Source organism: Haplochromis burtoni, unplaced genomic scaffold (assembly GCF_018398535.1).
Source record: "Haplochromis burtoni strain Fernald_Lab_line unplaced genomic scaffold, NCSU_Asbu1 Contig_136, whole genome shotgun sequence".
NCBI classification, from domain to species: domain Eukaryota; kingdom Metazoa; phylum Chordata; class Actinopteri; order Cichliformes; family Cichlidae; genus Haplochromis; species Haplochromis burtoni.
In genome coordinates this window covers 1,209,678-1,232,963 of record NW_024582497.1, presented here as the reverse complement: position 1 = coordinate 1,232,963, position 23,286 = coordinate 1,209,678, and the positions used below count along the sequence as shown (strand labels likewise).

Below are 23,286 nucleotides of genomic sequence, written 5' to 3'. Positions count from 1 at the left end.
GTAATCTAATTACCGTTTTTGCAATAGTAATCCCTTGCTTTACTCGTTACTTGAAAAAAGTAATCAGATTACAGTAACGCATTACTGCCCATCTCTGGTCATTAACACCAAAGCAGCTGAAACTGATCAACAACCCCCTCTGCTACTTAACTGACCACATCAATATCCCAGAAGTTTAATCGACTAGATGCTGTACTCTGATTAAAAAGTGGTCCTTTCATGTTTTTTAAGCAGTATATTTTTCTGGCTGCATTTTTCCTGTGTGCAGGAAGAAAGCTCCTGTGTCCTTCCTTTGTCTCTATCTTCACCTAAACACTATAAATAAACTCTAAAGAAACCATAGTAACACTAATACAACTTCTATACTCGACAGATGAGCGATACCCATCATCCCCCGATGATCCAACACGTGCCAAAGAGATAAGATATATGCTGAAGAAAATGAATGCAGAATGTCCCAATTTTCTAATTAAAGTTACAAATCATTCCCCATCCAAACGAACAAGCTGATAGTCAGGTAAACAGAGAACTGACTAACTTAAAGGCAGAGACATTCTTGAGGCGAGTTACAATGTGGTGAACTTTACATTGTTGTTCAGGAAACAGGCACGGAGTGAAAGGTTAAAAAAAACATCCAGCCTCACAGTCCGGAAAAGCTGGTGCATTTCTTACGGTCACTGATGTAAATTTATCAAGAGACTTGTTGCTTCCCTCTGGAGCACATGATCACGCTGAGGCTGAGCTGTCGGGCTTCGTACAAACAGCTGAAATGTATTTTGTGAAATCCCCCAGTACTATAAATTGCCACGAGTCGTCCTGCCCCACGTTCGTCCCTCTGGGCCGCCCTATTATACGATAAATTACGCAGCGAGGCCCTACAAATAAGGTCGGCTGTGGCCTTTGGGAAAACTGGAAACACACAGATACCCTTAGGAAAATAGTTTGTCTGCTCCTTACTCTTTTTTTGCGGGGTTATTTTCCTTATAATTTAATATCCATTTGGAGAGTTTCAGTTCTTGGGGCTGTGGATATAACACCGAGTTCAGTAATGTAGTTACTGCCCTAACAAAGAACAGAAAACATGTCTCATGACATTTTGGCCCTCCATAGCAAAAAAAACTAAGAATAATGACTACATGCTGTAAAGCTTATTGTGACAAAGGGCACGAGATGGTGCGGTAACATTTAATGAAATGAAGAAAACAATATCAAGCTGTGCTTCTCATTTCAGTTACATTTTATAAATAAAGGTCCTTACCTTAGGTGTGGATGAGTGTAGGTAATCCAGGTCTGTGCTACAGGTGCTACCATGGAGAGCGATCATGGAAGCTTGGAAAGTGTCGTCCTCGATCCCGGAGTAAGAATGACCTAACATCTTTTCATCAGGCAGGTCTGCATCACTGGTATCAATCTGCCGTAATGGATCAAAATACAAATAGCTGGGACACTTAGGAAGAATCACTAATCATGCTATTGTAGGAATGTAATGCAAGTCAATCAGAATTGATGTAGCTACAGCTAATGAAGCCTTAACAATAAAACCCTCAATCGACTGCGTGTATTTATTAGAATACCATTCATATAAGCTAACTGTTGCATGATTACAAGCATGGTACGCTTCAAAATTATGAGAAGGAAGCAAAAGTATAAGTTGTGTTTCCCTTTTCATGAGCTGTGATTGATTGATTGATTTTTTTCAGTTTTCCCAGAAGCTAACTAACCAATGCAGGCTCTGCTCGGTAAAGGATGCCCTCAGTCAGTCCTTCTTCCTCTCCTTCTTCAACCAAAATACTGTTGAAGTCAAATGATTGGATGGTGGGTGATGAAGTTATTTCCTGCTCACCATATGGGTGTGGAGAGTGGGAATATCCACATATTCCCTAAGAAAGTGGAGAAATTCTTTCAGTGTCCCCGGCTTTATGGAATTACACTACATTAACCAAAACCTAGAGCAAATAAATTAACATGGAATGCAGATGGAAAGCGATGTTACATTTTTGAGGATGCTGTTATTTAACTATAGAGTTCAATCATCTCGACGTTCTGAATTTCATGATTTTTACATGCATTCTATGGAAAGCAAAAGAACTTTTGCAATTTACTGTGAGTAGCGTGCACCCTAGAAATGTATGAAAACCAAGATGGCATATTGCAGGATTACACTAGTAAGACTCAATTTTGAGAGGCAACACAACAAAATACTTCTCAGAAGTCCATTCCACGTCCTGCAGCAGAGCAGGATAACTCCACAGAGGCTTCCAGCAGCTCTGTAATCCAGCTAACCCTGGCAGCCCAGAGGTCTCGCTGAGTAATCCAACGGCAGATTCAATACAAGAGAACTGCGGCTCTACAGCTGAAAGAATGCAAGCTGTTTTTGCAGGGAGAGAAACATCCTGTACAAGGAGCACAGCTGCCTGGAGCAATGAATATGCCGTTGGACGGACCTAATATCTTGACAGGTGCCCTTGTATGTTTAAATGTACAAGAGGGGATGTGCTACTGGAGAATTCGATAACATAATAATATAAAACAAAGGGTCCAGGGCATTTTAGGCTGGTCACCTCCCCTGAAAGAACAGTGGGTGGAATGCTAAACCATGCAGCCTACCTCCACACTGTTTCCTGCATGAAAAATTCAAGCCCTTGTAAGCTGAGCTGTCATGACTGGAGACTAACTTGTGTGATATATGGACTGCTGGATTTAAAACCCTGCATACGTAGAGGGACAGATCCCTGACAAATACTGCAGAAAATTCACAAAAGCACAGAGTAAATCTCAGTAACTCTGACAGGTACACGTACACTTAATACTACAATCACGCAAAACACATTTGAACTTTGATTTTCAAAGTGATTTAAAGTAGAGGGGGAAAAGCAAACGCTTTCTAATAACAATTCTTACAGGCAGTGGTTTGGCGACTCCGATCTGGACCTTGCCAAGCTTGGCCCCCTTAAGGGCCTGGACGGCATCCTCCAGGCTGGCGTTCTCCAGGTTGGTGCTGTTAACGTACATGAGTCGGTCTCCTGGCAACAGCCTGCCATCCTTCTCTGCGACACCATTGGGAACCAGAGAGCGAATCACAATCACCGTTTTGGCCGGGTCCAGTGGGTCCTGTGGTGATGTTAAGCCAGCACAAGTCAATGAGTAAATTATCACAGCCTCATATGGAGATCACATCGAATTCAGGTCATTTTCTTAACCACTCCCACACACACACGTGGGGTATTCATATCTTGTGGGGACATCTAATTGACATAATGCTTTCTCTAGCCCCTTACCCCAACCCTAACCATGAAAAATGAATGCCTAACCCTTAGCCTAAACCTAACATATTGTCACTGAAACCACATTTTGAGTCTCAAAAATGCCTTCAAACTTGAGGCGACCATAATCCTGGTCCCCACAAATAAACTTCCAATTTTTGGCCTCCACAAAGATATGAATACACGCTCAGACATACACACACCACCGAGCTTTTTCCACCATAAAAGTAGCCCATACTGTGAATATGGCCACGTTTAAATATCCTATAATACAGAAATACGCACAATGTAGACACGTTTAAAAAACTAAAGAAAAAAACTCATGATCTAAACATGTTAAAAAAGGATCTGTTACCTGAATATTGATATTTGTTACATTTCCATTAAACCCTAGAACATAATCCCACCTGGTAATCCAAAATGCTGAATCCCAATCCCCCTTCTCCTTTTTCGAGCTCGATATTCTGGATCTCCAACTCCCACATAGCCAAAGGGGATCCTATCGCCTCCTCGCTCACGTTGCCCTGTGTCGCCGCTATTGTATTCACCTCTGAGTCTTCAGCAACCACTACACCGCTGAGGTCTATTTGATTCTGCACAGAAAGGAAAAACCCAAAATCACTATGTAACCCCATGCCTTCGTCGCTTTGACTCTCAACCCATAGGCTGCTCCCCTCTAGTTCTGTTTCTGGCTCAGGTTTCTGGCAGCAGATGAAAGGGAAATATCTTTGGGATGCTCGGGCCTTAGTACATTATCACAGATAAGGCGAGAGAGATGAAAACCCCCTTACCCAAAGGAAAGCTGCTTTTGATGTCTCATATCTCTAGCAAATGTTGCTGGCTACTGCTGAGGTATTGCTAGAATTGGTCTTAATAAACACTCAGCCATCCCTGCTTATCACTAAGTCTTAATCCATCATGGCTGGCAGTGTGGAAACCCGATAGAGCAATTGACAGCAAGCTAATAATGGTTGATGGGTTAGAACAGAGAAGGAAGACTTAAAGAGCATCATTCTCAAATTGCTTTATATGCACAGGCAGGAAAACATATTCTATGATGTGGTAATGCTTTCAAAAAGAGGCCTGCATATGCATCGTCTGCAACAGTACTTTCTTAGTAATATACACCGGACAACTGATTATCTGAGTGTTAACACAGATATCTAACCAGCCAATCACATGGCAGAAGCTCAATGCATTTAGGTATGTGGACATGGTCAACAGGATGTGCTGAAGTTCAAACAGAGCATCAGAACCTTGTTGAATCTGTGCCATGAAGAAATAAAGCAGCTCTGCAGGCAAAAGGAGGTCCAACCCAGTACTAGCTAGGTGTACCTAATAAAGTGTCCTGTAAGTGCAGACTGCAAGTTTGTACCCTTTTACTTGGATGTTTTTCGTAGTATTAAGTATTAAACGGACTGCAGCATCATGAGTGCAGGTACCTTCAATTTCGATGTTGTGGACAAAGCCTCTGATTCTCTCTGCTCAGCATCCACCTCAGGCTGAAGGTCGGGGGCCGGCCTGCAGCATGTCACGTACACGTGGAGCGGAAGCTCCTTCAAGATTCTCACTACTTCTTTGTGGCTCTCACCAATCAAGGAAATGCCATTGACCTAAGAAAGGAAAGGTTAAAACTTAAAACTAATCATAAAATGAGTTTAAAATCAGTACCAAGTGGTTACAGTACATGTCACGTGGGATAAAGTGCCTCTCAGCAGCTGAGCCTTAGCTAAACGGATCTCTGCTGCAGATCTTTGTGGACATTTTCTTACTATTCCTCCTAAAAAAAAAAAAAAGGCAAAATGCCAAAGAATAATTTTAGTAATCCCAAGAAGCACTTCTTATATTTATTTATTTACTTATTTATTTTATTTATGTGTGGGAAGTGGAAAAAGTTGTAAACTCAGTACTGACACCTTTTCAACCTACGTTTGCAGTTCTCAAACTTATTTTGGCACCTCAACCCTCCTCAAAAAGAGAGAAGGGATCATTAACCATACGAAAGAATCCAGTTCATTTTAAAAAAGCTTAACACAGCTGCAGTAGCAAATCCCTGTTTATTTTCTCCAGCTAAATCATGTTCATTTAACATTGATTCACCCCATATTTTCCCAGTAGCCTACTACGCTGCACAGTTTGCAAACCACTGACTTAAGTTATTGTGGCAACAGTTGCCCAGCAGAAAGGGAGCAACATAGCAACATTAGCATTAATCTGCAGGTTAGCGCCACTCTTGCAGAAAACAGGAGGTTTTTAGACCTTTGTACTGAAACGGCCTCCTGCCAGAGATGGAAATGAGAGTGGTGAGAATAAACCGGAACAGCTAAAAGGCAAGCCATGAATACAAAACAAAGACCTAAAAGTAGCAAAAACAAATGTAAAACCAGGAATTTATTTACCATAACTCCAAATAACTCCTTTGGAAACATACTTAAACAGCTGATACACCACTGATTAATCCAGCTTTCAGCTCTATGTGGAGTGATTTTTATTACTTTCTTTGGGGGAACTATATTTGGGGAAATATATGATGCGTAACCTCCTCAGACTTCACCCTCTTCCCCAAGCATCCTTGAATTAGGTGAAGTTGTATCAGAAGCTTATCCTCTGTTGGTGAATTTTTAGGTAGGAATCATTCCTAATAAGTGAAGCCCATACATGCCTTATTGGCATATACAGCAGTTGTCAGGCACTGTGTTATAACTACAAAGGAAACACCACAAAGACCATTATAATCAATGTAAGTACTTCCAGAGTTGCTGTATGACAATATGTACTGCACTAAAACTGAGCTCCATGAACCAACCAACCAACCTTCTGTAAATACTAATAACAAATGTAATTTTCGAGTATTATACCTCAAGCAGCTCATCTCCACTGAACAGCTTGCCACAGCGACCGACCGGTCCCTCAGGAAGGACAGATCGGATGTAATGATGTCCGCTGTTGGCTTCTAGACTGATGCCCAGACCGCTGTTCTCGGTAAACTTCTCCACCTGAGCCACCTGTCAGGGTAACAGTAAATCACACCTCTTTATGTGAAGTCTGTCAATGATTCAGACCCTTTTGTTTGATGACCCAGGTCACTGTTATTTTTTACAATATCTGCTATGAAGCTAAACAGTAAACTTACCACAACTTCATTACTTGGGCCCAGAATTTCCTGCCACTTCTTCATTAACTCCTCCTCTTCAAAAGGTGTTAAGCTCGGTTCTTCAAAAACACAATATGTTATGCAATAACACACAAAAATGAAGACGGTGTTGTCATAAGCCATTCACAGGTGGCACTGCACCATAAACTTCCAAGCATAAGCAAAGTACTTGAAAATGTGTCGTGGAAGATCAAATAAACCCTTATCTGCTACCATTTAAATGTCTGAACCTAGCAACAGCAGCCGTCTCAGCATGTCCTCACATTGTGTGCTGCTAGTCGGTGCGATCCTGTCAATAGAAGCCCTTATCTGTCAGATTTGGGCCCAATATCTCTGCTAAAGCACACGGAAAAAGCATCTCAGCCTCCTACCATGTTTGTCTTCTGTTAGCTGATCCGTGGCAGGGCTGACATCAGATCCTTCACTCTTTGTGTGGAGCTGCTTTTCATCTGTGGAGACGGTAAACACACAACGGACAGTGAGACGCACAAAGGAGCCATCGACCTTCCACCAGCAGCACACGCACAGCACAAAAAACCCTCAACACTGACACAGAATCTGTTAGTGCCTAATCACTCTTGCTTTGAAGGACCTTCTCTCTTTTCCCTTTATATCAAAAACACATAAAGCGCCTTTGCTAATGTTTGCTAATCCATAAAAATACCAGGACTTTTAATACACGTTTAATGAGCCTGGGACTCATTTTTGTCTTTGGGGTTCCGCAAGGCACAGAACTGGTCACCCATGAAATGAATACTTGCCATGAAGTGAATTTTATATTAAAGTATTTTAAGTGCCAGCATACAAATACGACTCAGCAGATTGTTATGGAAGGATGTGACAACAGTTTAAGTTAATGGTTCGATTTCTTTCTGTTGTTTCATTCATTTAATGATTGAGCAAAAAGCACACTGTGCACATACACACACACACTCCTGTTTCTCCTATACTCAGAGTTTTCAAAGCAGCCAAAAACTACTCTACCCTTCTTCCCTTTAGTCTCTCTCATAGCTGTTGGTTTTCTGGTTTTCTTCATGTTTCCACTTCCTAGTGCTAAAAATAATCACTTTCAGTCTCCATCTATTACTGCCGACACTAAACAACTTGTGCAAGTTGCTTGTCTTTCTTCTGCAACAGCCCAGAGGTCCTGGCATTAAATAAGTTTCTTCTTATTTAATGCCAATATTACATAAATGCAAAGGTATTAGAAAAACACCCAAGAACGAAGATAAATGCAGGTTTCTCCTTGGTTGGGATGTTATGCATTGTGCACTATTTTACTATTCTGAAAGTTGATCTTCTTCAACTCTCAACCAACATGATGCTAAGTTTTGGATTCCGTACAAAGACGGCTGTTAAATTTCTAGCCAGTCTGACTGCTACGAAGGGTAGTGCTTAAAAAGCACTTAACTATATTGCCATATCTGAGAAAATAGTTTTTGTCCTCTTGGCATTTGTCAGCAGCGTTAATTAGCATATTTCAACCTCTAATTAGGAGCGACGGGGCTGTAACGTGGGAGTATTCTGCTGCTATTATGAGGAGGAACCTTTTAACCTGCAATAAGCAATTATTTTTCAATATTAGGAATTGGTGTAAAATGGTTACTCGCAATATGAAAAAGTCAATTTCTCTGCAACTGAATGATCCTGTGTTCAGGCTTCAGCTTCCTCACTCTATGCATATGATGTTGTTTTAGGCCATAACTCCAGCCAACAACATTTGTGTGTGGCAGGAGTAAGTTCTGTTTGCATCTGTTTACAACACCATAAAAGTGTCTGAAATTTCCTTTTGGAGTCACATGGAAATGACTCCTCACTGCATCATGAAACTCCTGTCTGAGCCAAATTTACACATCAAATGACACCTTTTTTGACAGGATGATGAGAAGTAAGGGATTTTTTTTTTTTAATCTATCCTCATTAAATTTCTCTCACTTAATCCATCCTACCTTCGGCAGCCTCCTCAGCTTTCTTTCTCTCCAGCTCCTTCATGACGGTGGTGGTTGTGGGGATGGTGGTGGAAGGGGGGAGGACGGTGACAACGGGGGCTGTGACAGGGGGGATCTCATCGGGCCTGAAGCCCCGCCGGATCAGCTTAAGGTGGACCGTCTGGCCCGTGTGTCTCAGCACTTCAACTGCCTGTTGATTGGTGTATTCCTGGATGTTCACGCCGTCGACCTGCAGAGGGCGATCTCTCGTGAGCCGGTGGATTAAAGGAGAGGCAGAACGGCTTGCTTGCACAATATGAGTGTGCTGAAGCGCCATCTATGTTCTTGCTGGAAAGAGATGAACTGCAATGGCATTAACTAAAGACTGATTTCTGCACCCGAGTGTCGTCTAATCCACGACTTCATTCATTTAAGTCATTCAGGGCAGGTAGGAAGTAGATAGTTTTAAATCCCTCACAATCATGAGCGTTTAGGTGAACTCCCAAAGCAAGTCCATCCTCACACACCAGCACACAAGTAAGTCAGAACTTCTTCAAGAAAACATGTAAAAACATCCACTCATGGCTTCACTGTTAATGACCTACAGTAATGAAATTACAGACTTAACTGCTCGGTGTCCTGTTTCAAAACTCTTTTATATTCAGAGTCGCAAGAAGAACAAATAAAAAGCATAATTGGGAATTATTCAAATTCATGCATCTCATAATTTCCCTCCATTGCCTAAATGTGTAAATTTGATCACAATCAATGATAATATGAAACATTTGCTGCATGTTTGATCTCGTTCTGCTGAAAACAGAAGCCAGCCGTAACCAAAAGAGCATAATTAGTGTACTTACTGCTATAATCTGGTCTCCAATGTGAATACGGCCATCTTGGTCTACAGTGCTGTCTTTTGTTATGCTCTTAACAAAGATACCAGAGGGCTCTGAGGAATCAGAACAGTTGAGACACATAAATGGGTGAAGACATTAAATGTGTTTCAATTTGTGTTTCAATAAACGGAGGGCACTTTTTACTAACTTTACAAATTACAGATCCCTGAATATAATCAGAAATTTCAAACTATTTACAGAACGATCAGGTGTTCTGCATTCAATAAGATGCCACACAAATTATTTGTTCCACTCCACTATAAAGGAGAACGTCACAGCCTGATACCTGCAGGCCTGACAGCAGCAGGCGTATCACTGCTCCTGTTTCTACCTGGTTTCTACTCTGGTTTTACGTGGCCTATCAACACATTTTAAAAACTGGCATATATAATATAAATATAAAATCTCCATATTATTTTTTAAAAAATCAGTTTTTCACCTGAATTCTTATCTCCAACATAACCAGCAATAGTGATCCCGAGTCCTTGGGTGTTCTTAGTAAGGCTCACATCAAATGCCTCAGCATCCTCTTCCTCGTAGCCCTGCGTGTAGACGCAGAGAAATGAGTCAGCATCACAGCAGAAACCAAATGAAAGCGATGTTTTACTTTGGAACAGAAGAAAGGAAAATTGCGGCACATCAAAATACATTGTTTAACTTTGATTAATGAGCGCTCAGTACCTGTCAGCCAAAAATAAGACTCACAGTTACTGTGTGTGATCACAGGGATATGATGTTTGTCATTCACATTGTGAGTCACTAATAATTCAATCAAGTCAAAATAGAAGCGAGTGCTGAAAATGGCCATGAAATTGCTGTTTGTAGGAGGCTCTGAGCTTTTTTTTTTCCTTCTTTTTCTGGGAACGTAAAGCAAAGTGTGAGTCACAGGTGATGCAACCTGCAATTTTCTTTAATTGCATTTGTACTGGCTTGACAAGCAGGAAGAAAAGATAAAACTGGATATGAAGGACCTGAAGTTTATGTGTGAAGTTTTTTATATATATAACTGTGTATGGTGTGTCTTGCATGGCAGGCAATTACCATCAGGATGACGGGTTCTCCAGAAAACGCTTTATTGCGAGGATAGTGCGAGTCATAAAATCAATTTGAATGAGACACGCGTCTCTGTGATGTAAAAAAAAATTAAAAAGAGGTATTTGGGTTTACAGAGGAACAGATGCCCTTACCTGCTGTTCGCTGACAGTGGGGAGCACCACAGGCATGACAGAAGCAGAGGGAGTCTCTTCCAAAGGACCTCTGGTAACAACCAGCTTCACCCTGTTCCCGCACTGCCTCAGGACCTGGGCCACCTGGTCGCTGCCCATGCCGAGCAGGTCGGTGTCTCCGATTCTCAGGATGTGGTCCCCGCTGCGCAGGCGGCCATCCTGTGGCAAGAAATGATTTCTATATTAACTCTGCGCTCATTATGGCATTGTCACTCCTAAGTGACAGGTAATTCTGTGCTTTCCTGCAATTACTCATTACACATAACTGACAGGAGTCATCTGTCTAGAACACTGAAAGTGTCATTGGCTGTGAGCGATGAAAAAAGACATGTCCTAAAGAAGTGACAGACACAGCTAAAGAGTCACCTGATCAGCGATGCCTCCAGGAAGTATAGTTTTGACTATAACCCCGGTAGTTTTTCCACCAACAATACCAAAGCCAAGACCGGTGCCATCGTTGACAAGCTCAATCGTCTCCACATGTTGCCACTGAGACAGTAACAGAAGTGAAACACAATGTTACCCAGTGTCTTATTAGGAAAAATGTACATCACTTAACGGGTATGTTTGTTTTCTGTGTCGTGCTGCTGGATGGGGATTGCAGAGCAAAGAGCAAAGTGCATGTAGTTTCTTAAGTCCCCACATGGAAACTGTGTCAGATCACAACACGCTCCTTGCAGAGGCCCCACTGGTGTGTCAGTGTACTCATTACCGCGCTGGAGTTGGCTGATAATGTGCTGGCAGCAGAGGGCGTGCGGGACACTGCAGGACTGGCCAGCTGAGGTATTGGCCCTCTGGCCACTGTGAGCTGCACCCTGTCTGAAGCACTCTGCAGGATGCCTATAGCCTGCTGGTGGGTCACTGTCTTGTCCAGAGGCTGGCCATTAATGGCCAATATCTGGTCGGCTTCTTTGAGTTTCCCATCGCTGTAACGGGGAAGAAGCATGCAGCAGAGGCAAGGACACAGAATGAGAACCCTTATAGTCACCAGATACCACATTATAGCTTTAATCTTTGTACCTGTAACTTTGAACTTGTCTTTGGGTGAATACATTTAAGGGTGTTTATATCTGAAACATGAAAAATGCAGCTTCCACTCTTTTAGGATTGGTGTGACGCAACATGTGTTGCAACAGCTCACAACAGCTTTACTCTGGTATTTCCTGGCAAGTATAAAAGTATCTCTAATCTCCCAAGACAATCTGTAAACGCACCCACCTGACTGTCTGAAACAAAGTCCTACAAATTTCAAATTAGAAATCAACAATTAACCAGATGCTGAAAGAATGTCTGGAAGACTGCATAGCAGCATGTTTTTCCTGCATACCAGTGAGCGACACTTCCTGGTTGAATTTCCTGGATGAAGATGCCGAGCTCTCCGCGGTTCTCGCTCTTTAGGCCCACCACGCTGAAGCCAAGACCTCCGGACACTGGCTTCTGCAGATCCACATGCGTCACATAACGTCCCTGCGTAATACACACACAAACCTTTTATATATATATATATATACATTGGCCTTGTGCTGATTCATTAAAGCATCAAAGCTACAGGCAGCCTTTAGAAGTCTATTTGAAGTGCCTCAAGAGAGAGGAGCACTGTGTGGAGTTTTCTTCTTTTTTTGACTCTCTTTGAATGTTTGGTTTGAGTTATAGGACTTATTAAAAAGTAATCTTGCCTATTTTTGTGTAAAAAATCAGTAAAATGTTAAAAGATTGACAAAAAAAGTCCACTGGGGTTTCAAAATAGACTTGCCACAATAGCATTATTTTAGCTTATGCGCATCCCTTTTCTTCTGCATATCCAGTTCTATTCTTTTCATAAGCCTATCCCAGCTGTTGTAGGGCGAAACACAAGGTACACCCTGGGCAGTCACACAGAGAGACACTTTGGACTGTGGGAGAGAGCCTGAGTACCCACACAGACACGGGGACGACATGCAGATTCCACACGCTTTGTCAATATATGCCATCTAGCTTAAACCGACAATAAATTAACAAAATGTTAGCACTCATTACAATAACTGCCTCCCTTCGAGCTGTTTGTACCTGCGCCATGGAGTGGATAATATGTTCAAATTCTTCGGATGACGTCTTGCCATTGGCGTGCGTGGGAGCTGGGGTGTCTGAGCAGGAAACATGGCTGCCATTGGGCTTGGCTGCTGTGAGATCACTCCCTCGTGATAAAGGGACACTCCCCTGAAATGATAAAACAGAAATGTGAAAACTACAGATACCTCCCTGACACTTCTATGTTTACTCCTGGATTTTGGATCTTCCTTCTACATTCCTTTAAAGTGAACATGAAACACTACATATATACAAGTTTACCCATCTTTCGCCTGATTGGCTGGCATACAGTGCTGTACTATATAGACAAAACATAAAGAAAAGCATAATAGGTCCACATTCAAACACATGAATGCTATTGAATCAAATCCAAAACTGCTGGGCTTTCAGTTTGAATGGGGCATAACAGCTCAGAAAATCTCCAAAGCGATCCTGTACACAGCAGCAGTTGCTGGCTTTAATCCAACCAAAGACAATTAAAAGTTTTAAGGGACAAAACAAAAAAAGGCCCATTATGCCTCATTTGTACTCTGAACATAAAGATCTTGCAAATTAAATTTTAGACACCAAAACTCTGGATCTGAGTGTCTAAAAAAACCACCGAGATGGCAGACAGTTTGTTATCCCTCCATGATTAGCTGCATCTATGGCACTCTAATCCTTCAGGAGATAATAGCTCTTAGCTGATGTTCCAACAGTGATGAGGCTCCAAATACAATATTTTTATCGGGGCCAGGGAGAAGCATCGCTGGCCATCTGGATGCTTTAATATGCTCGGCTCTTAATTACTGCAATGACTTTACTTGTGTGACAGATGAATTACATGAAGGCGACAACTACATAAAACAGTGTTTTCCCGATTTCATTAGCCAAAGGGTGTAATGTTTATGACTTTCCGAATTGGATTCAAAAGGACGGACGTAATGCACGGCAATAATTCTATAAACACTCCATTTGGCATATGGCGCTGCCAGGCTAAAGCTGTCCTTGTGAACTTGTGAAATTTGCATTAGGAAGTTGGACTGTGCGACTTTCAGAGCTTCGAGAACATGTACTGTACATCACGCTTCCTTTAAATACAGTCCCAGATTAGCACTCAGAAACAAAACTCCGTTGGACAGGACGCATTAGTGCCGCACACAGCAAACAAAACCCCGTGGGCCCGGCTAAGTTAGCGTAGCATGCTGCTAAGTTGCCGTGCTCATGCATGAGCTTTGTTAGCTGGGGCCCAGCTAAGAGGATTAAAGTTCCAGTTTGGTTCTTGAACATTTAAGAAATTGTTTCTGCCCCACTTCACACAGTGGCAGCGGCCTCTTTCTCATTGGAGAGTAGGGCCTTGTCGCCATAGCGACGTGGGCTAAGCAAGGCCTAACTAGCAGAGCCAGAAGATGGGCAGTGACTGTGTGTGTGTGTTTGCGTGTCAGCCTCAAAACACAAAAACAAACCATCTCCCCAAATTGGTTCTGCTTTACACGGCCACACAAACACAGCTTGGGTCTGAAAGCCCCGAAGAAACATAACACACTTATAGTTGTTGCTTTTTTATCTATTCATTTCTCAAAAATATTACTATTGTTATAACACAGAAAAGGTCCATCTTTTGGTTTGAACGAACTTTAAGTTGAATGGCTGCTTCTTAAGTTTTCTATTATAAAACAGAGGAATCTGCACACACACACACACACACACACAAAAGAAGGTACCTATACTTGAAATAAGTCAAATCGCTGGCGCACAAAAATGCCACGGGGCTTTTTAAATCTAAATTCCACAAGGGGTAAAAAAGCGAACATCCCTTCCTCCCAGTGCATAGCTCGCATACTTTCGTCTCTTTCTCTGAAACGCTTACCCTGGCCCCTTTCCTCTGTGACTTGAGAGCGCTTTCCTTACACTCAGATGTTTAATTCTCAATGGGGAGAATCAGCCAGAAAAAAGTATCTCTGCTCATGTACCCATATTATATCTGGCTTGTGTGGACCCTGACAGCAATTTGGCCATAGCGGCAAACACTACTGGGAATGGGGATTGAAAGGGTGAGGGGAGGATGTCTTGACATAAGCCAGAAGTAGAATCAGTGAGGTCACCAAGGAAGCAGGGAGAGATAAAAACCTGAATAAGGATATCAGAAACATTCCAGCCTAGCTGAGGTACAGCTAAAGCAGGAGTTCCAGTTTTATCTTAGAAATTCCTTTTTTTTTTGTCATGATGCTGAAAAAACCACTGCAGGTTCTGAATACTGTTACAGGCCGGTCAGAGTGAACGAATTCAGATTGTCCCACAGACATGTAGAAATAGACAATAGCTGACCTGTAAGAACAGACACTTTAGCCACAACAGCAGGCTGGTCAAGGTGCAAAAGGTGAAGTCAATCAAACGCTAATGAGATTGGGAAAAGAACAAAGGAGGGAAGTAAAAGCACAGGAGGCCGTATGAGGAGCTAACCTTCAAAATAAAATAGGAAGTGCGCCAAACAGTGAGGCAGAGGAGGATGAGACGTGATGACGGAAAACACTCAACATAGAATTACAATAAATACGTGTTTAAGGCACTGACCATCCCTTAAATGGTTGCTGTCTGGAGTTTATGTGTGTTAAATATTAGAATTTAGCATAATTTCAGTGGTCAGAAGCCAAATATTCTCAAAACGCACCAGTCAGCCCAATAACTCCAGCATCACTTCCACTGCATACACAACTTCAACACTCAAGAAGGCATTTAGTGCACACAGTGTACGACATGTAACTAACGGCAGTATCCAAAATGAGTCCTGCCACAACTGTCGCCAGTGTGAAGCCATTTTGAGACAACTATTGATAAGTTATATTAATGTAGAAATATTACATTTAAAGTAAGTAGAAAGTGTTTTTAACCATCTGTGACATCATATAATCGCTATCCTTAAGACACACAGTCTAAGAAAAACATGGCATAAGAAACGTGAGCCAAATTGGAGAAAATATACAACTTTTAAGCAAAAAGGTTCGGGGTTTACCTGATCTCTGAGATGCTGGACAGACTTCTGCAAGGCCAGGATCTGATGGAAGAGGGGGCTCTGGAGCACTGACTTGAGCAGGCTGAGCTTCTCCTCAGTGGGCACTTCTCCCCGCTCCTTGAGTTTGGCCTGGAGTCGCTCCACCGCCTGCAAGGCACGCTGCGTGTCTGCAAACCGTCGCATGTTTCAGTGACAGCGCCAGAGTGAAGGCGACGATGCAGGCAGCCGGAGGTGTGGGAGTGACAGAGGTGGAGAGAGGTGGCGAGGACAAAGACTTCATCAGTTCATGGGTGAAGATAGCGAGGGTGGGAAGAGTGTTTGGATATTACCTCATTTATTCATTTAGGCATCCTGATTTAATTATTAAGAGGATTCTTTTTTTTAAAAAAAGCCTCCACAACCATTTGAAACATGACTTTAACATATTTATGTTTAACAATAACTCAATGACTTGTAAATGTATAGGCTAGGCTTAGTTAAGGCCGGTTGACTCTCAACAGGCCTATATCAAAATCATGTAGCCACAAGTTTTTGCACAGAAGAAAAAAAACTCAATTTTCAATGCACTGCTTGTTTTCGGAATAGCAATGTTTCCTTTTCTTGACTTTAGGGTCAAATGGTGGGTTACGCAGGAGCGTAGAATGAATGGTTATCAGGAGGAAAAGATAAAAGGACTGGGACCTCCACGCTTTGTTTGCTGGATCCTCTATAAGCCCTACAACCGAGTAACTCCAGAGTGGCTTGTTAGTAAGGATGGGCCAGCCAGACGTCATCTGAGCAAAAATGAAGCAATTTCAGAAGCTCACCAACTGTGACTAACACCTAATAGGCCGTGCACGAGGTCCAAAACACTTTTTGCACTGAAAAGCTTTGTTGTTTGAACAAAAAGTTGTAAATAGGCCAATAACACTTGAGCCCTGTAAGATTTTTTTCTGCTCATCACTGCCTCAGTCCAGACAAATGTAAAATTTCCACTGTCCTTCCCTCCATGTGTATAATTAGGAATACTAAATCAATGTGGCATGGACAGTTAGGTCCATAAGTGTCTGAACAAAGACACTTTTCCACAAAAGTATTGCATTAACTGTTTACGAATTGCAGTCAAGCTAACATAATTTTTAATATAAGGACTGTAAGAACCCATTAGCATAAGTTAATGCTGTTTTTCGCCCGTGTAGATGCTGCTAGGTGTTTACTGCATTCACCTTCATGTGCTGCTTGTTTGAAGCCTTTTGCTGCAATTAGTTTTGTCTTTAGTAACTGAAAAGCATGCTCTGTTGAACACTAGATCCCTTACATGTTCATTGAATTGATTCTGTAGTATTCTTTGGGCCATTTTCCATTTACACTCTGAAACACCATCTAACCAGTTTTGCATTTGGCTGAATCTGAGAAGTGTATAGCTCTTTATACTTCAGAATGTATCCTGCTGCTTTTACCAGCATCCACATCAACAATAAACACTCGTGACCTAGGTCTTCCTGTAGCCTTACATACCCATAGAATAACATTGGCTTCACGTATGCTTTGGATCGTGAACTGTTCCTTGCCTTCTCTCATGCTTCTCTCTTCCCATAATTCTGGTCTAAGTTAACCTTGGTTTCATCTCTCAAAAGACTTTTTTCAGAACTGTGCCGGCTCTTTTCGATTATTTCTGGTCTAGTCAAAGTCTAATCTGTCCTTCCTGGTGTTGGGGGTAACCAGGAGTTTGTACCTTGTTGCATGAAGGCGTCTCTTGATTGTATGATATGCCTACATCCTGGAGTGTAGTCTTGACTTGGTTATATGTTGTTGCAAAGTTGTTTTGATTAGTCGTTGAAGTAATTCTGTAACTACCCACTTTAGTTTTCTTTCGATGTTGAACGCACCAGACTGACGAACTCTCTGACAGGTTTATTTGGGTTTTTCAGCTTAATGATGGCGTCCCTCATTTGCATCATTGTCTCTTTAAAACCTCAGATTGAGAGTTCTATTGAACTGCTAATGCTGGCATAAAGTTCAACATTTGGACTCATTACTTCCCTCATAAATGAGTAATGAGGAAATCGACCTCACCTGCCAATGAAACTACTTGTCAGTCAAATGTCCAACTACATTTGAACGTCTGAAAATGGGGTGCTATGTATAAAAATGGGGTAATTCCTAAACAGTTAATGCAAAACTGTTGCAAAACCCCTTGAATTAAAGTTAAAAGTCTGCACTTCAGTCACATCTTGACTAATTTAATTAGAAATCCACTGTGACTGTGTACAGAGGCAAAATCACAAATAATGCGTCACTGTCCAGAAACCTAAGGACCTAACTATGTGTGAGTTTGCAGAAGAAAAGGTGGTCCTTGAGCAAAGCCTAAGGAGTCACAGATACATCAGCCAAATGTGCTAATTGCCATAGACCTACCGGGAAAGAAGATGACATTTACCAATGGCAGGAATAATGAGCTGACTAAATGTTTAACTGTAGAGTGATAAAGAGTTGAAATACGTTAAAACAAGCTTCTTTTTTTGTGGAACCCAACCAATAAATCTGTATTTTCAGCCAAAATGGACTTATTAAAGATCTGGAGCTATATGAAAACTCTGATTTTGTTTTTTAATAATAACGCAGAAACGATGCTTAGGCTAATTTAGAATTAGTGTTATCAGTTTTTCCAGCAGAGCAGTGCCTGGAGCACACGTATTCATCACAGTTCATCATTTGCAGCTGACAAACACACAGTCAACATTCGCGTCCTGAGAGTGACCACAGATTGCTGTTTTAAAGAAAGAAGCTGGCAGCACCAATTTGGCGTCATGCTTGACAGTTGGGCAAATAAATCTCTATGGGCACAAACAAACAATCAAATTTATGGCAACATTATCAGATATGGCAACATTGGCAGCCCACGGACATTGAACTGAATCCAGGGCCTCTTACGCTGGTTGAGAAAACTCTCAGCTTAAGCCAAATGTGCAAAGCACAGCCAGCAGAGACGGACACCCAAACCCCCGTGCAAAAACTGCTCATTTTTAAAAGAAGATTTTCTTTTTTTTTGATTATGGCAGTGTTGAATCTTAATTAAACCGAGTACTGGTACTGGATTCAGCAGTCTGCTATCATGACCACACTCAACCCTAAAGCTGGTTCAATCATGGATGAAATCATGAATATTTTATAGATGCCTGGCATAAAACAATTAAAAAACCAAACACTTACCCATTGTTTCTATCATTTTTAGAGCATCGGATGAATGTGTAGTGTTCCCTTCATCGAGGCCTGAAAATGACAAATTCAGTATTTAATGTCTTTTTGTGAGCAATCAGAGAACTAAATATTAGACCACTAATTCACGCTGTTTCCTTTTATTTTTAACTTCCACAAAGCTCTCAGAGCAAGAAAAATGGCTCATGCTCCTCCTGGGTTCTCCTCCCAACTTACACATTTTCTGTTCAAAAGATTAACATTAAAAAGAAACTAGATTTATTTCATTTCTGCTAGGTCCATATTTATCTCTGAAGAATGCTTCACTGTGTGCATCAGAGCACCATTGTGCTGAATAACTGTCCCAGTTTGTCGAGTCTCTCGACAAACCGGCTGCCAGAAAAGCGCTTCTACTCAAGCTTCTTAGTTCCCTTGTATTCCACTAATGCTCTTATTGATGAATAAATACCAAGTAATTTACATTACTGAAATTTCATGCAGCCGGTATTAGACGAAGCTTGAGTATCCATTTTGCTTTTATCAGATAAATATCACCTCACTTCATACAACAATGATAATTAATTATCCTCTCATACAACAATCTTATGAGCTGCTTTAAAACTAACACAACACCCTGCTAACATGACAATTTTCGTATTTAATTGTTGTTCATTTTTTTCCTTATAAATTACAAGTTTACACTGACTTTTTATTTGCAGTGTTACTTAGCTCATAAATGAGTGTTTAAACTGTTGGTCAATATTAGGAGTGGGGGGTGGGCGAGCAGATAGAGCACAGTATTGCACTAATATAGGTGGTGATATTGTATTAGTTCTGCGACACCAAAAAATACATTTTTATTAGCTAAATTAAAATTCGTTGGGGACTACTACAAACAAGATGGATCATCTCGTGCAACACCAATCTTACTTTACACTGGCTCGACCAAACTTGTGATTGTCCAGAGCTTGAGGGTAAGGTAAGGTGATAGCACAGGTCACCTGATACGAGGTAACCTTTCTGCAAATAGTTGCAGACTGACTTGGAATGACTGCAATCGCTCTCAGAGAGATTGTCAAAGGTTTGCAAATAATTGCTGTCTAATTTACAGATAGATTGAGTCTTTGTCAATGAGCACAACGCGAGAGGACTCAACTCCACTGGCTGCCAGTTGTTTGTATTCTGGTTATATTCCCGTAGAGCCGGAAGGCTGCTGAGTGTAAATGTAATAGTTATGCAGACAGATTACATGTAATTGTCAAACTGACCCCAATCAATCGTAGATTGATATTATAGCACAGTGAGCTGGTCTTATGGCAACATTAATGTCAGGTTTTAGTGACAGTGCTGGTGTGTTTAATTGTCATTTGCCTTTTCATTATCATTGAACAACAACATTATGATAGTTACCACTGGCTTTTATAATGTCTATGGTAACACACAGCAAAAGAGGAAAAAAGCGCTTATATTCTGCACAAAAAAATACCTAAAGGGATACCTGATTATGAAGTAATCAGCTCATGAATTTATAGTTATTATTTTAAATTCCCTAAAAGCTGCTTCAGTAAATCACCCTTGCTATTGACTGGTGTCATCCTGCTCACTGTTCCTTTCAGACACATATTTTCTGACTATTTTACCTGGAAAAAGTCTTAATTTACCAATATTTCATTGTACCATTGTGCTTGAAATCAAAGTCTCATTTTGCACAATGGGTGGATTCAAACATCTATGTGAAGTCTGGCTATTTGTTCTATCGAATCTGTCAAAAAAATATATCTTTGTGAAACTGACTCCAAATGCTGCCTTGGAAACAAAAACTGTTACCTTCAAAGTGCATGCAATCAGATCAGAAAGGCAAGAGAAGGAGCAGGGACTCCTCTACTGTGTAAAAAAAAAAGCCAGTGCCAATAAGCTCATAAAGACTCTCAGTACCTTTAAAGCTTTAAAAGCTAACAGTAATGCATGATGAAGGTGATCATGTTGTTTATATTTGCCTAATTCTTTTAAAGGGTGCTTGCTAACAGAGCCCATGCAGGGAACATGGCACTTGGCTGCAGAGAGTGGCTTTGTAAGCAAGCATGATATGACTCAGGGAGACGTTACACGATTAAAGGAGATTGCTCAGACAATTAAAAGCCCTGTATAGACTCTCAGAATAGCTGCAGTATCTGTGGCAAAAGGATCACCACAGCTCTGGTTTGTTTATGCATTTGCTTCACTCATTACTGCATGTGTCCTACCTTTTATGCTGAGTGATGAGCTAGTATGTTAGCCGTCTATTTCACTCATGTAGTGGTGTGTTTATGTAATAAATCTGCCTTCACACGCACCTTACAGTCACTTGTGGCAACAGTAGTATACTATATGTGGGGGCTTTTTCAATGACATATGTGGTTCAGTGTCTGAAAGTAGCTTTAAGTGAATCACTTAAGGATGCACACACTATAGTGGTATGTAATGAATCACAGAAGGCCGGAGGAGCTCATTAGCCGCTATTACACACTAGATATCAGCCTCCAAAAAAGTAGTTTAGCTCCGCGGGCAGCATTTCCTTGCGAAAATAATCATTAGTGAGGTTTGTGGCGAGTATAGTTAGCTAATAAGAAAACGCAGTTATTTTATCGCGGAGTTCCTACCCACCAAAAATAAAGGAAATTGGCACTATACCCGTGTTATTTCTTGCTTAATAAAGCGTTTAGTACGTCGTATTTGTTTAAAGCTGGTATATCCTGCCCAGGTTCGGTGGTGTTTTGAATACAGTCGACAAGGCACTCGGACAATCCGATTTTCTCAACCCCTCCTCCTCCTCCTCTTTCCCCATCTCATCTAGCAAGAAAGCAACAGGCTTCCCGACGCGGGGACGGGAAAGAAGTTACACACTATCAGGGCTCTGTATGGCCACAGAAAATCGCCCAAGCTGGCTTCTTGCAGTATATATAAACACTTTTGCTTGAAAAAAAGCCTCTTGGATCTATTTAAAGGCAGTCTGGTGTGATTATGTGACTAACCGCTACAGAAGACGTCTCACAATATTTTCCTCTAATTAGCGACATTAAAGCTAACAAAGGGGGTGTCTAGCTTGAGAAAAGCTGAAGTTAGTACACACCGAAGACTTCAGTAACGTTTCCTTAAGCGAAACCCGTTTAAAGAGAGCCACTTACATGAGTGTGGACGCTCTGCTTTCCCGGCGGCCAGGATCTTGAGCTATCCTCTGTTGTCCTGCGGCTAACGGCGCACTGACTGGGGCTTAAAGATGGGGCGTAGAGTAACTCGATCCTCTGTGGACACTTCCAGCGATAGCCGCACCGACAGTTCAGCTGGGGCTGAGGCGCCGCTTGCTGGCTGCCCTGACAACTAGGCCCTACATACATGGAAGAAGGCCTGGCTGCCGTGTAGGGCAAGAGCTAAAGTCCCAAAAACAAAGCAAACTCACATAAACTTTAAATGCACACTTTAAAAGAAGTGCAATTTCAACAGTACAATTAAGTTTGTCTGCAGAACAGAGAAATCCTGCTCCTGTAAATGAAATAACTATTTGTGCATAAATTGTAAGAAATATATGTGTAAAATTATTTCTCAGATTAAACTGTGATTATAACACTTTTTTTTGGGGGGGGGGTTATTTAATAGAAAAGGATCTTGTTTCAATTACAAAAAAAAAACAGAAATTTGTATAGATTTTTTTAAAAACATGAATCTTTCTGTTATTTAATTGCTTATTTGTTAGTTTGGTGTATTATTAATGAAAACAAGGGATTTTTTTTATCACTAGGAAGAGCTGTAAAACTTTTCAAAATACATTTTAAAGTAAAAAAGTTATGGCCTCCCTCAAATTGTCCAAAGCTGTCCAGTGAGCCAGATCGGAGCCTTCGCTGGGTGGAATTTGGGAGAGGGTGAGAGGTAATGTCTGTAATGGACATTATCTTGGCTAGCATCCTCTCACCCATCACCTCTATGGAGTCTAGGGGCTGGCCAGGATGGAGCTGGCCCTCTTTACCAGTCTATGCCTTCTCCTGCCAAAGTGCTACCCGACTTAATAGATGCTGTAACAAGAGAGACAGAGGGGCACGAGGGGTTAACCTACCCTGCCTATAAACCGACATTTAAGTGGAGAAAAGACAGCAGAAAACAGCTTTCCAACTGCTTTCATGGGGCAAACAACAGGAAATTACAGATAAATCACAGCAAAACTTTCACAGAAGGTTATTACCTGAAAAAAGTTGGTCTGGGAGACAAACACACACAGCCCAGCGATTTTGTCTGAGGCAGTTAAACTTGGCCCTTAAAATTATTACTTTTGAGGAACACCTGACCTCAGCGACCCGAACGTGAATCACAGGTGCAGAAGTGTATTTGTTTAAGTGCCCTTGAGCAAACACACAGTCTCTAAAATGCATAAAATACACTATAAAGGAAGAGTAATATTGCGCTCATTCATATTAGATATATTGAAGTTACCGTGAGGCCCATGCCTACCATGGCTGGAGCCCGGGGATGTATTTGTTTTAATAATTCATGTTTTCTCTGCATTTTTTTATATGCTGCACTAATTATAAACAATTCAGCGAATTGTTGGAACG

At 41.4% G+C, this 23,286-nt stretch overlaps 1 protein-coding gene across 8 annotated transcripts in view; it reads right to left on the bottom strand.

Moving 5' to 3' along the window:
- The window catches only part of LOC102312536 (multiple PDZ domain protein), a 58,266-nt gene extending 36,215 nt beyond the window's left edge, over positions 1-22,051 (bottom strand). For 5 of the 8 annotated variants that reach the window (XM_042224349.1, XM_005930864.3, XM_042224351.1 and 2 more), the window contains exons 1-19: positions 21,868-22,051; positions 18,719-18,778; positions 15,527-15,693; positions 12,514-12,663; positions 11,795-11,934; positions 11,180-11,393; positions 10,834-10,956; positions 10,429-10,626; positions 9,681-9,783; positions 9,206-9,294; positions 8,367-8,595; positions 6,789-6,866; positions 6,397-6,476; positions 6,122-6,268; positions 4,706-4,876; positions 3,671-3,856; positions 2,902-3,111; positions 1,722-1,880; positions 1,259-1,411 (exon numbers count right to left, since the gene is read on the bottom strand). In XM_042224349.1, coding sequence (XP_042080283.1) covers positions 1,259-1,411; positions 1,722-1,880; positions 2,902-3,111; positions 3,671-3,856; positions 4,706-4,876; positions 6,122-6,268; positions 6,397-6,476; positions 6,789-6,866; positions 8,367-8,595; positions 9,206-9,294; positions 9,681-9,783; positions 10,429-10,626; positions 10,834-10,956; positions 11,180-11,393; positions 11,795-11,934; positions 12,514-12,663; positions 15,527-15,693; positions 18,719-18,734 — 2,613 coding nt within the window. In that variant the 5' untranslated portion in view covers positions 18,735-18,778; positions 21,868-22,051. The remainder of the gene's footprint in view (positions 1-1,258; positions 1,412-1,721; positions 1,881-2,901; positions 3,112-3,670; positions 3,857-4,705; positions 4,877-6,121; positions 6,269-6,396; positions 6,477-6,788; positions 6,867-8,366; positions 8,596-9,205; positions 9,295-9,680; positions 9,784-10,428; positions 10,627-10,833; positions 10,957-11,179; positions 11,394-11,794; positions 11,935-12,513; positions 12,664-15,526; positions 15,694-18,718; positions 18,779-21,867) is intronic. The other 3 variants (XM_042224354.1, XM_042224356.1, XM_042224355.1) reach the window with 2 other exon arrangements.
- Positions 22,052-23,286: the final 1,235 nt, after the last annotated feature.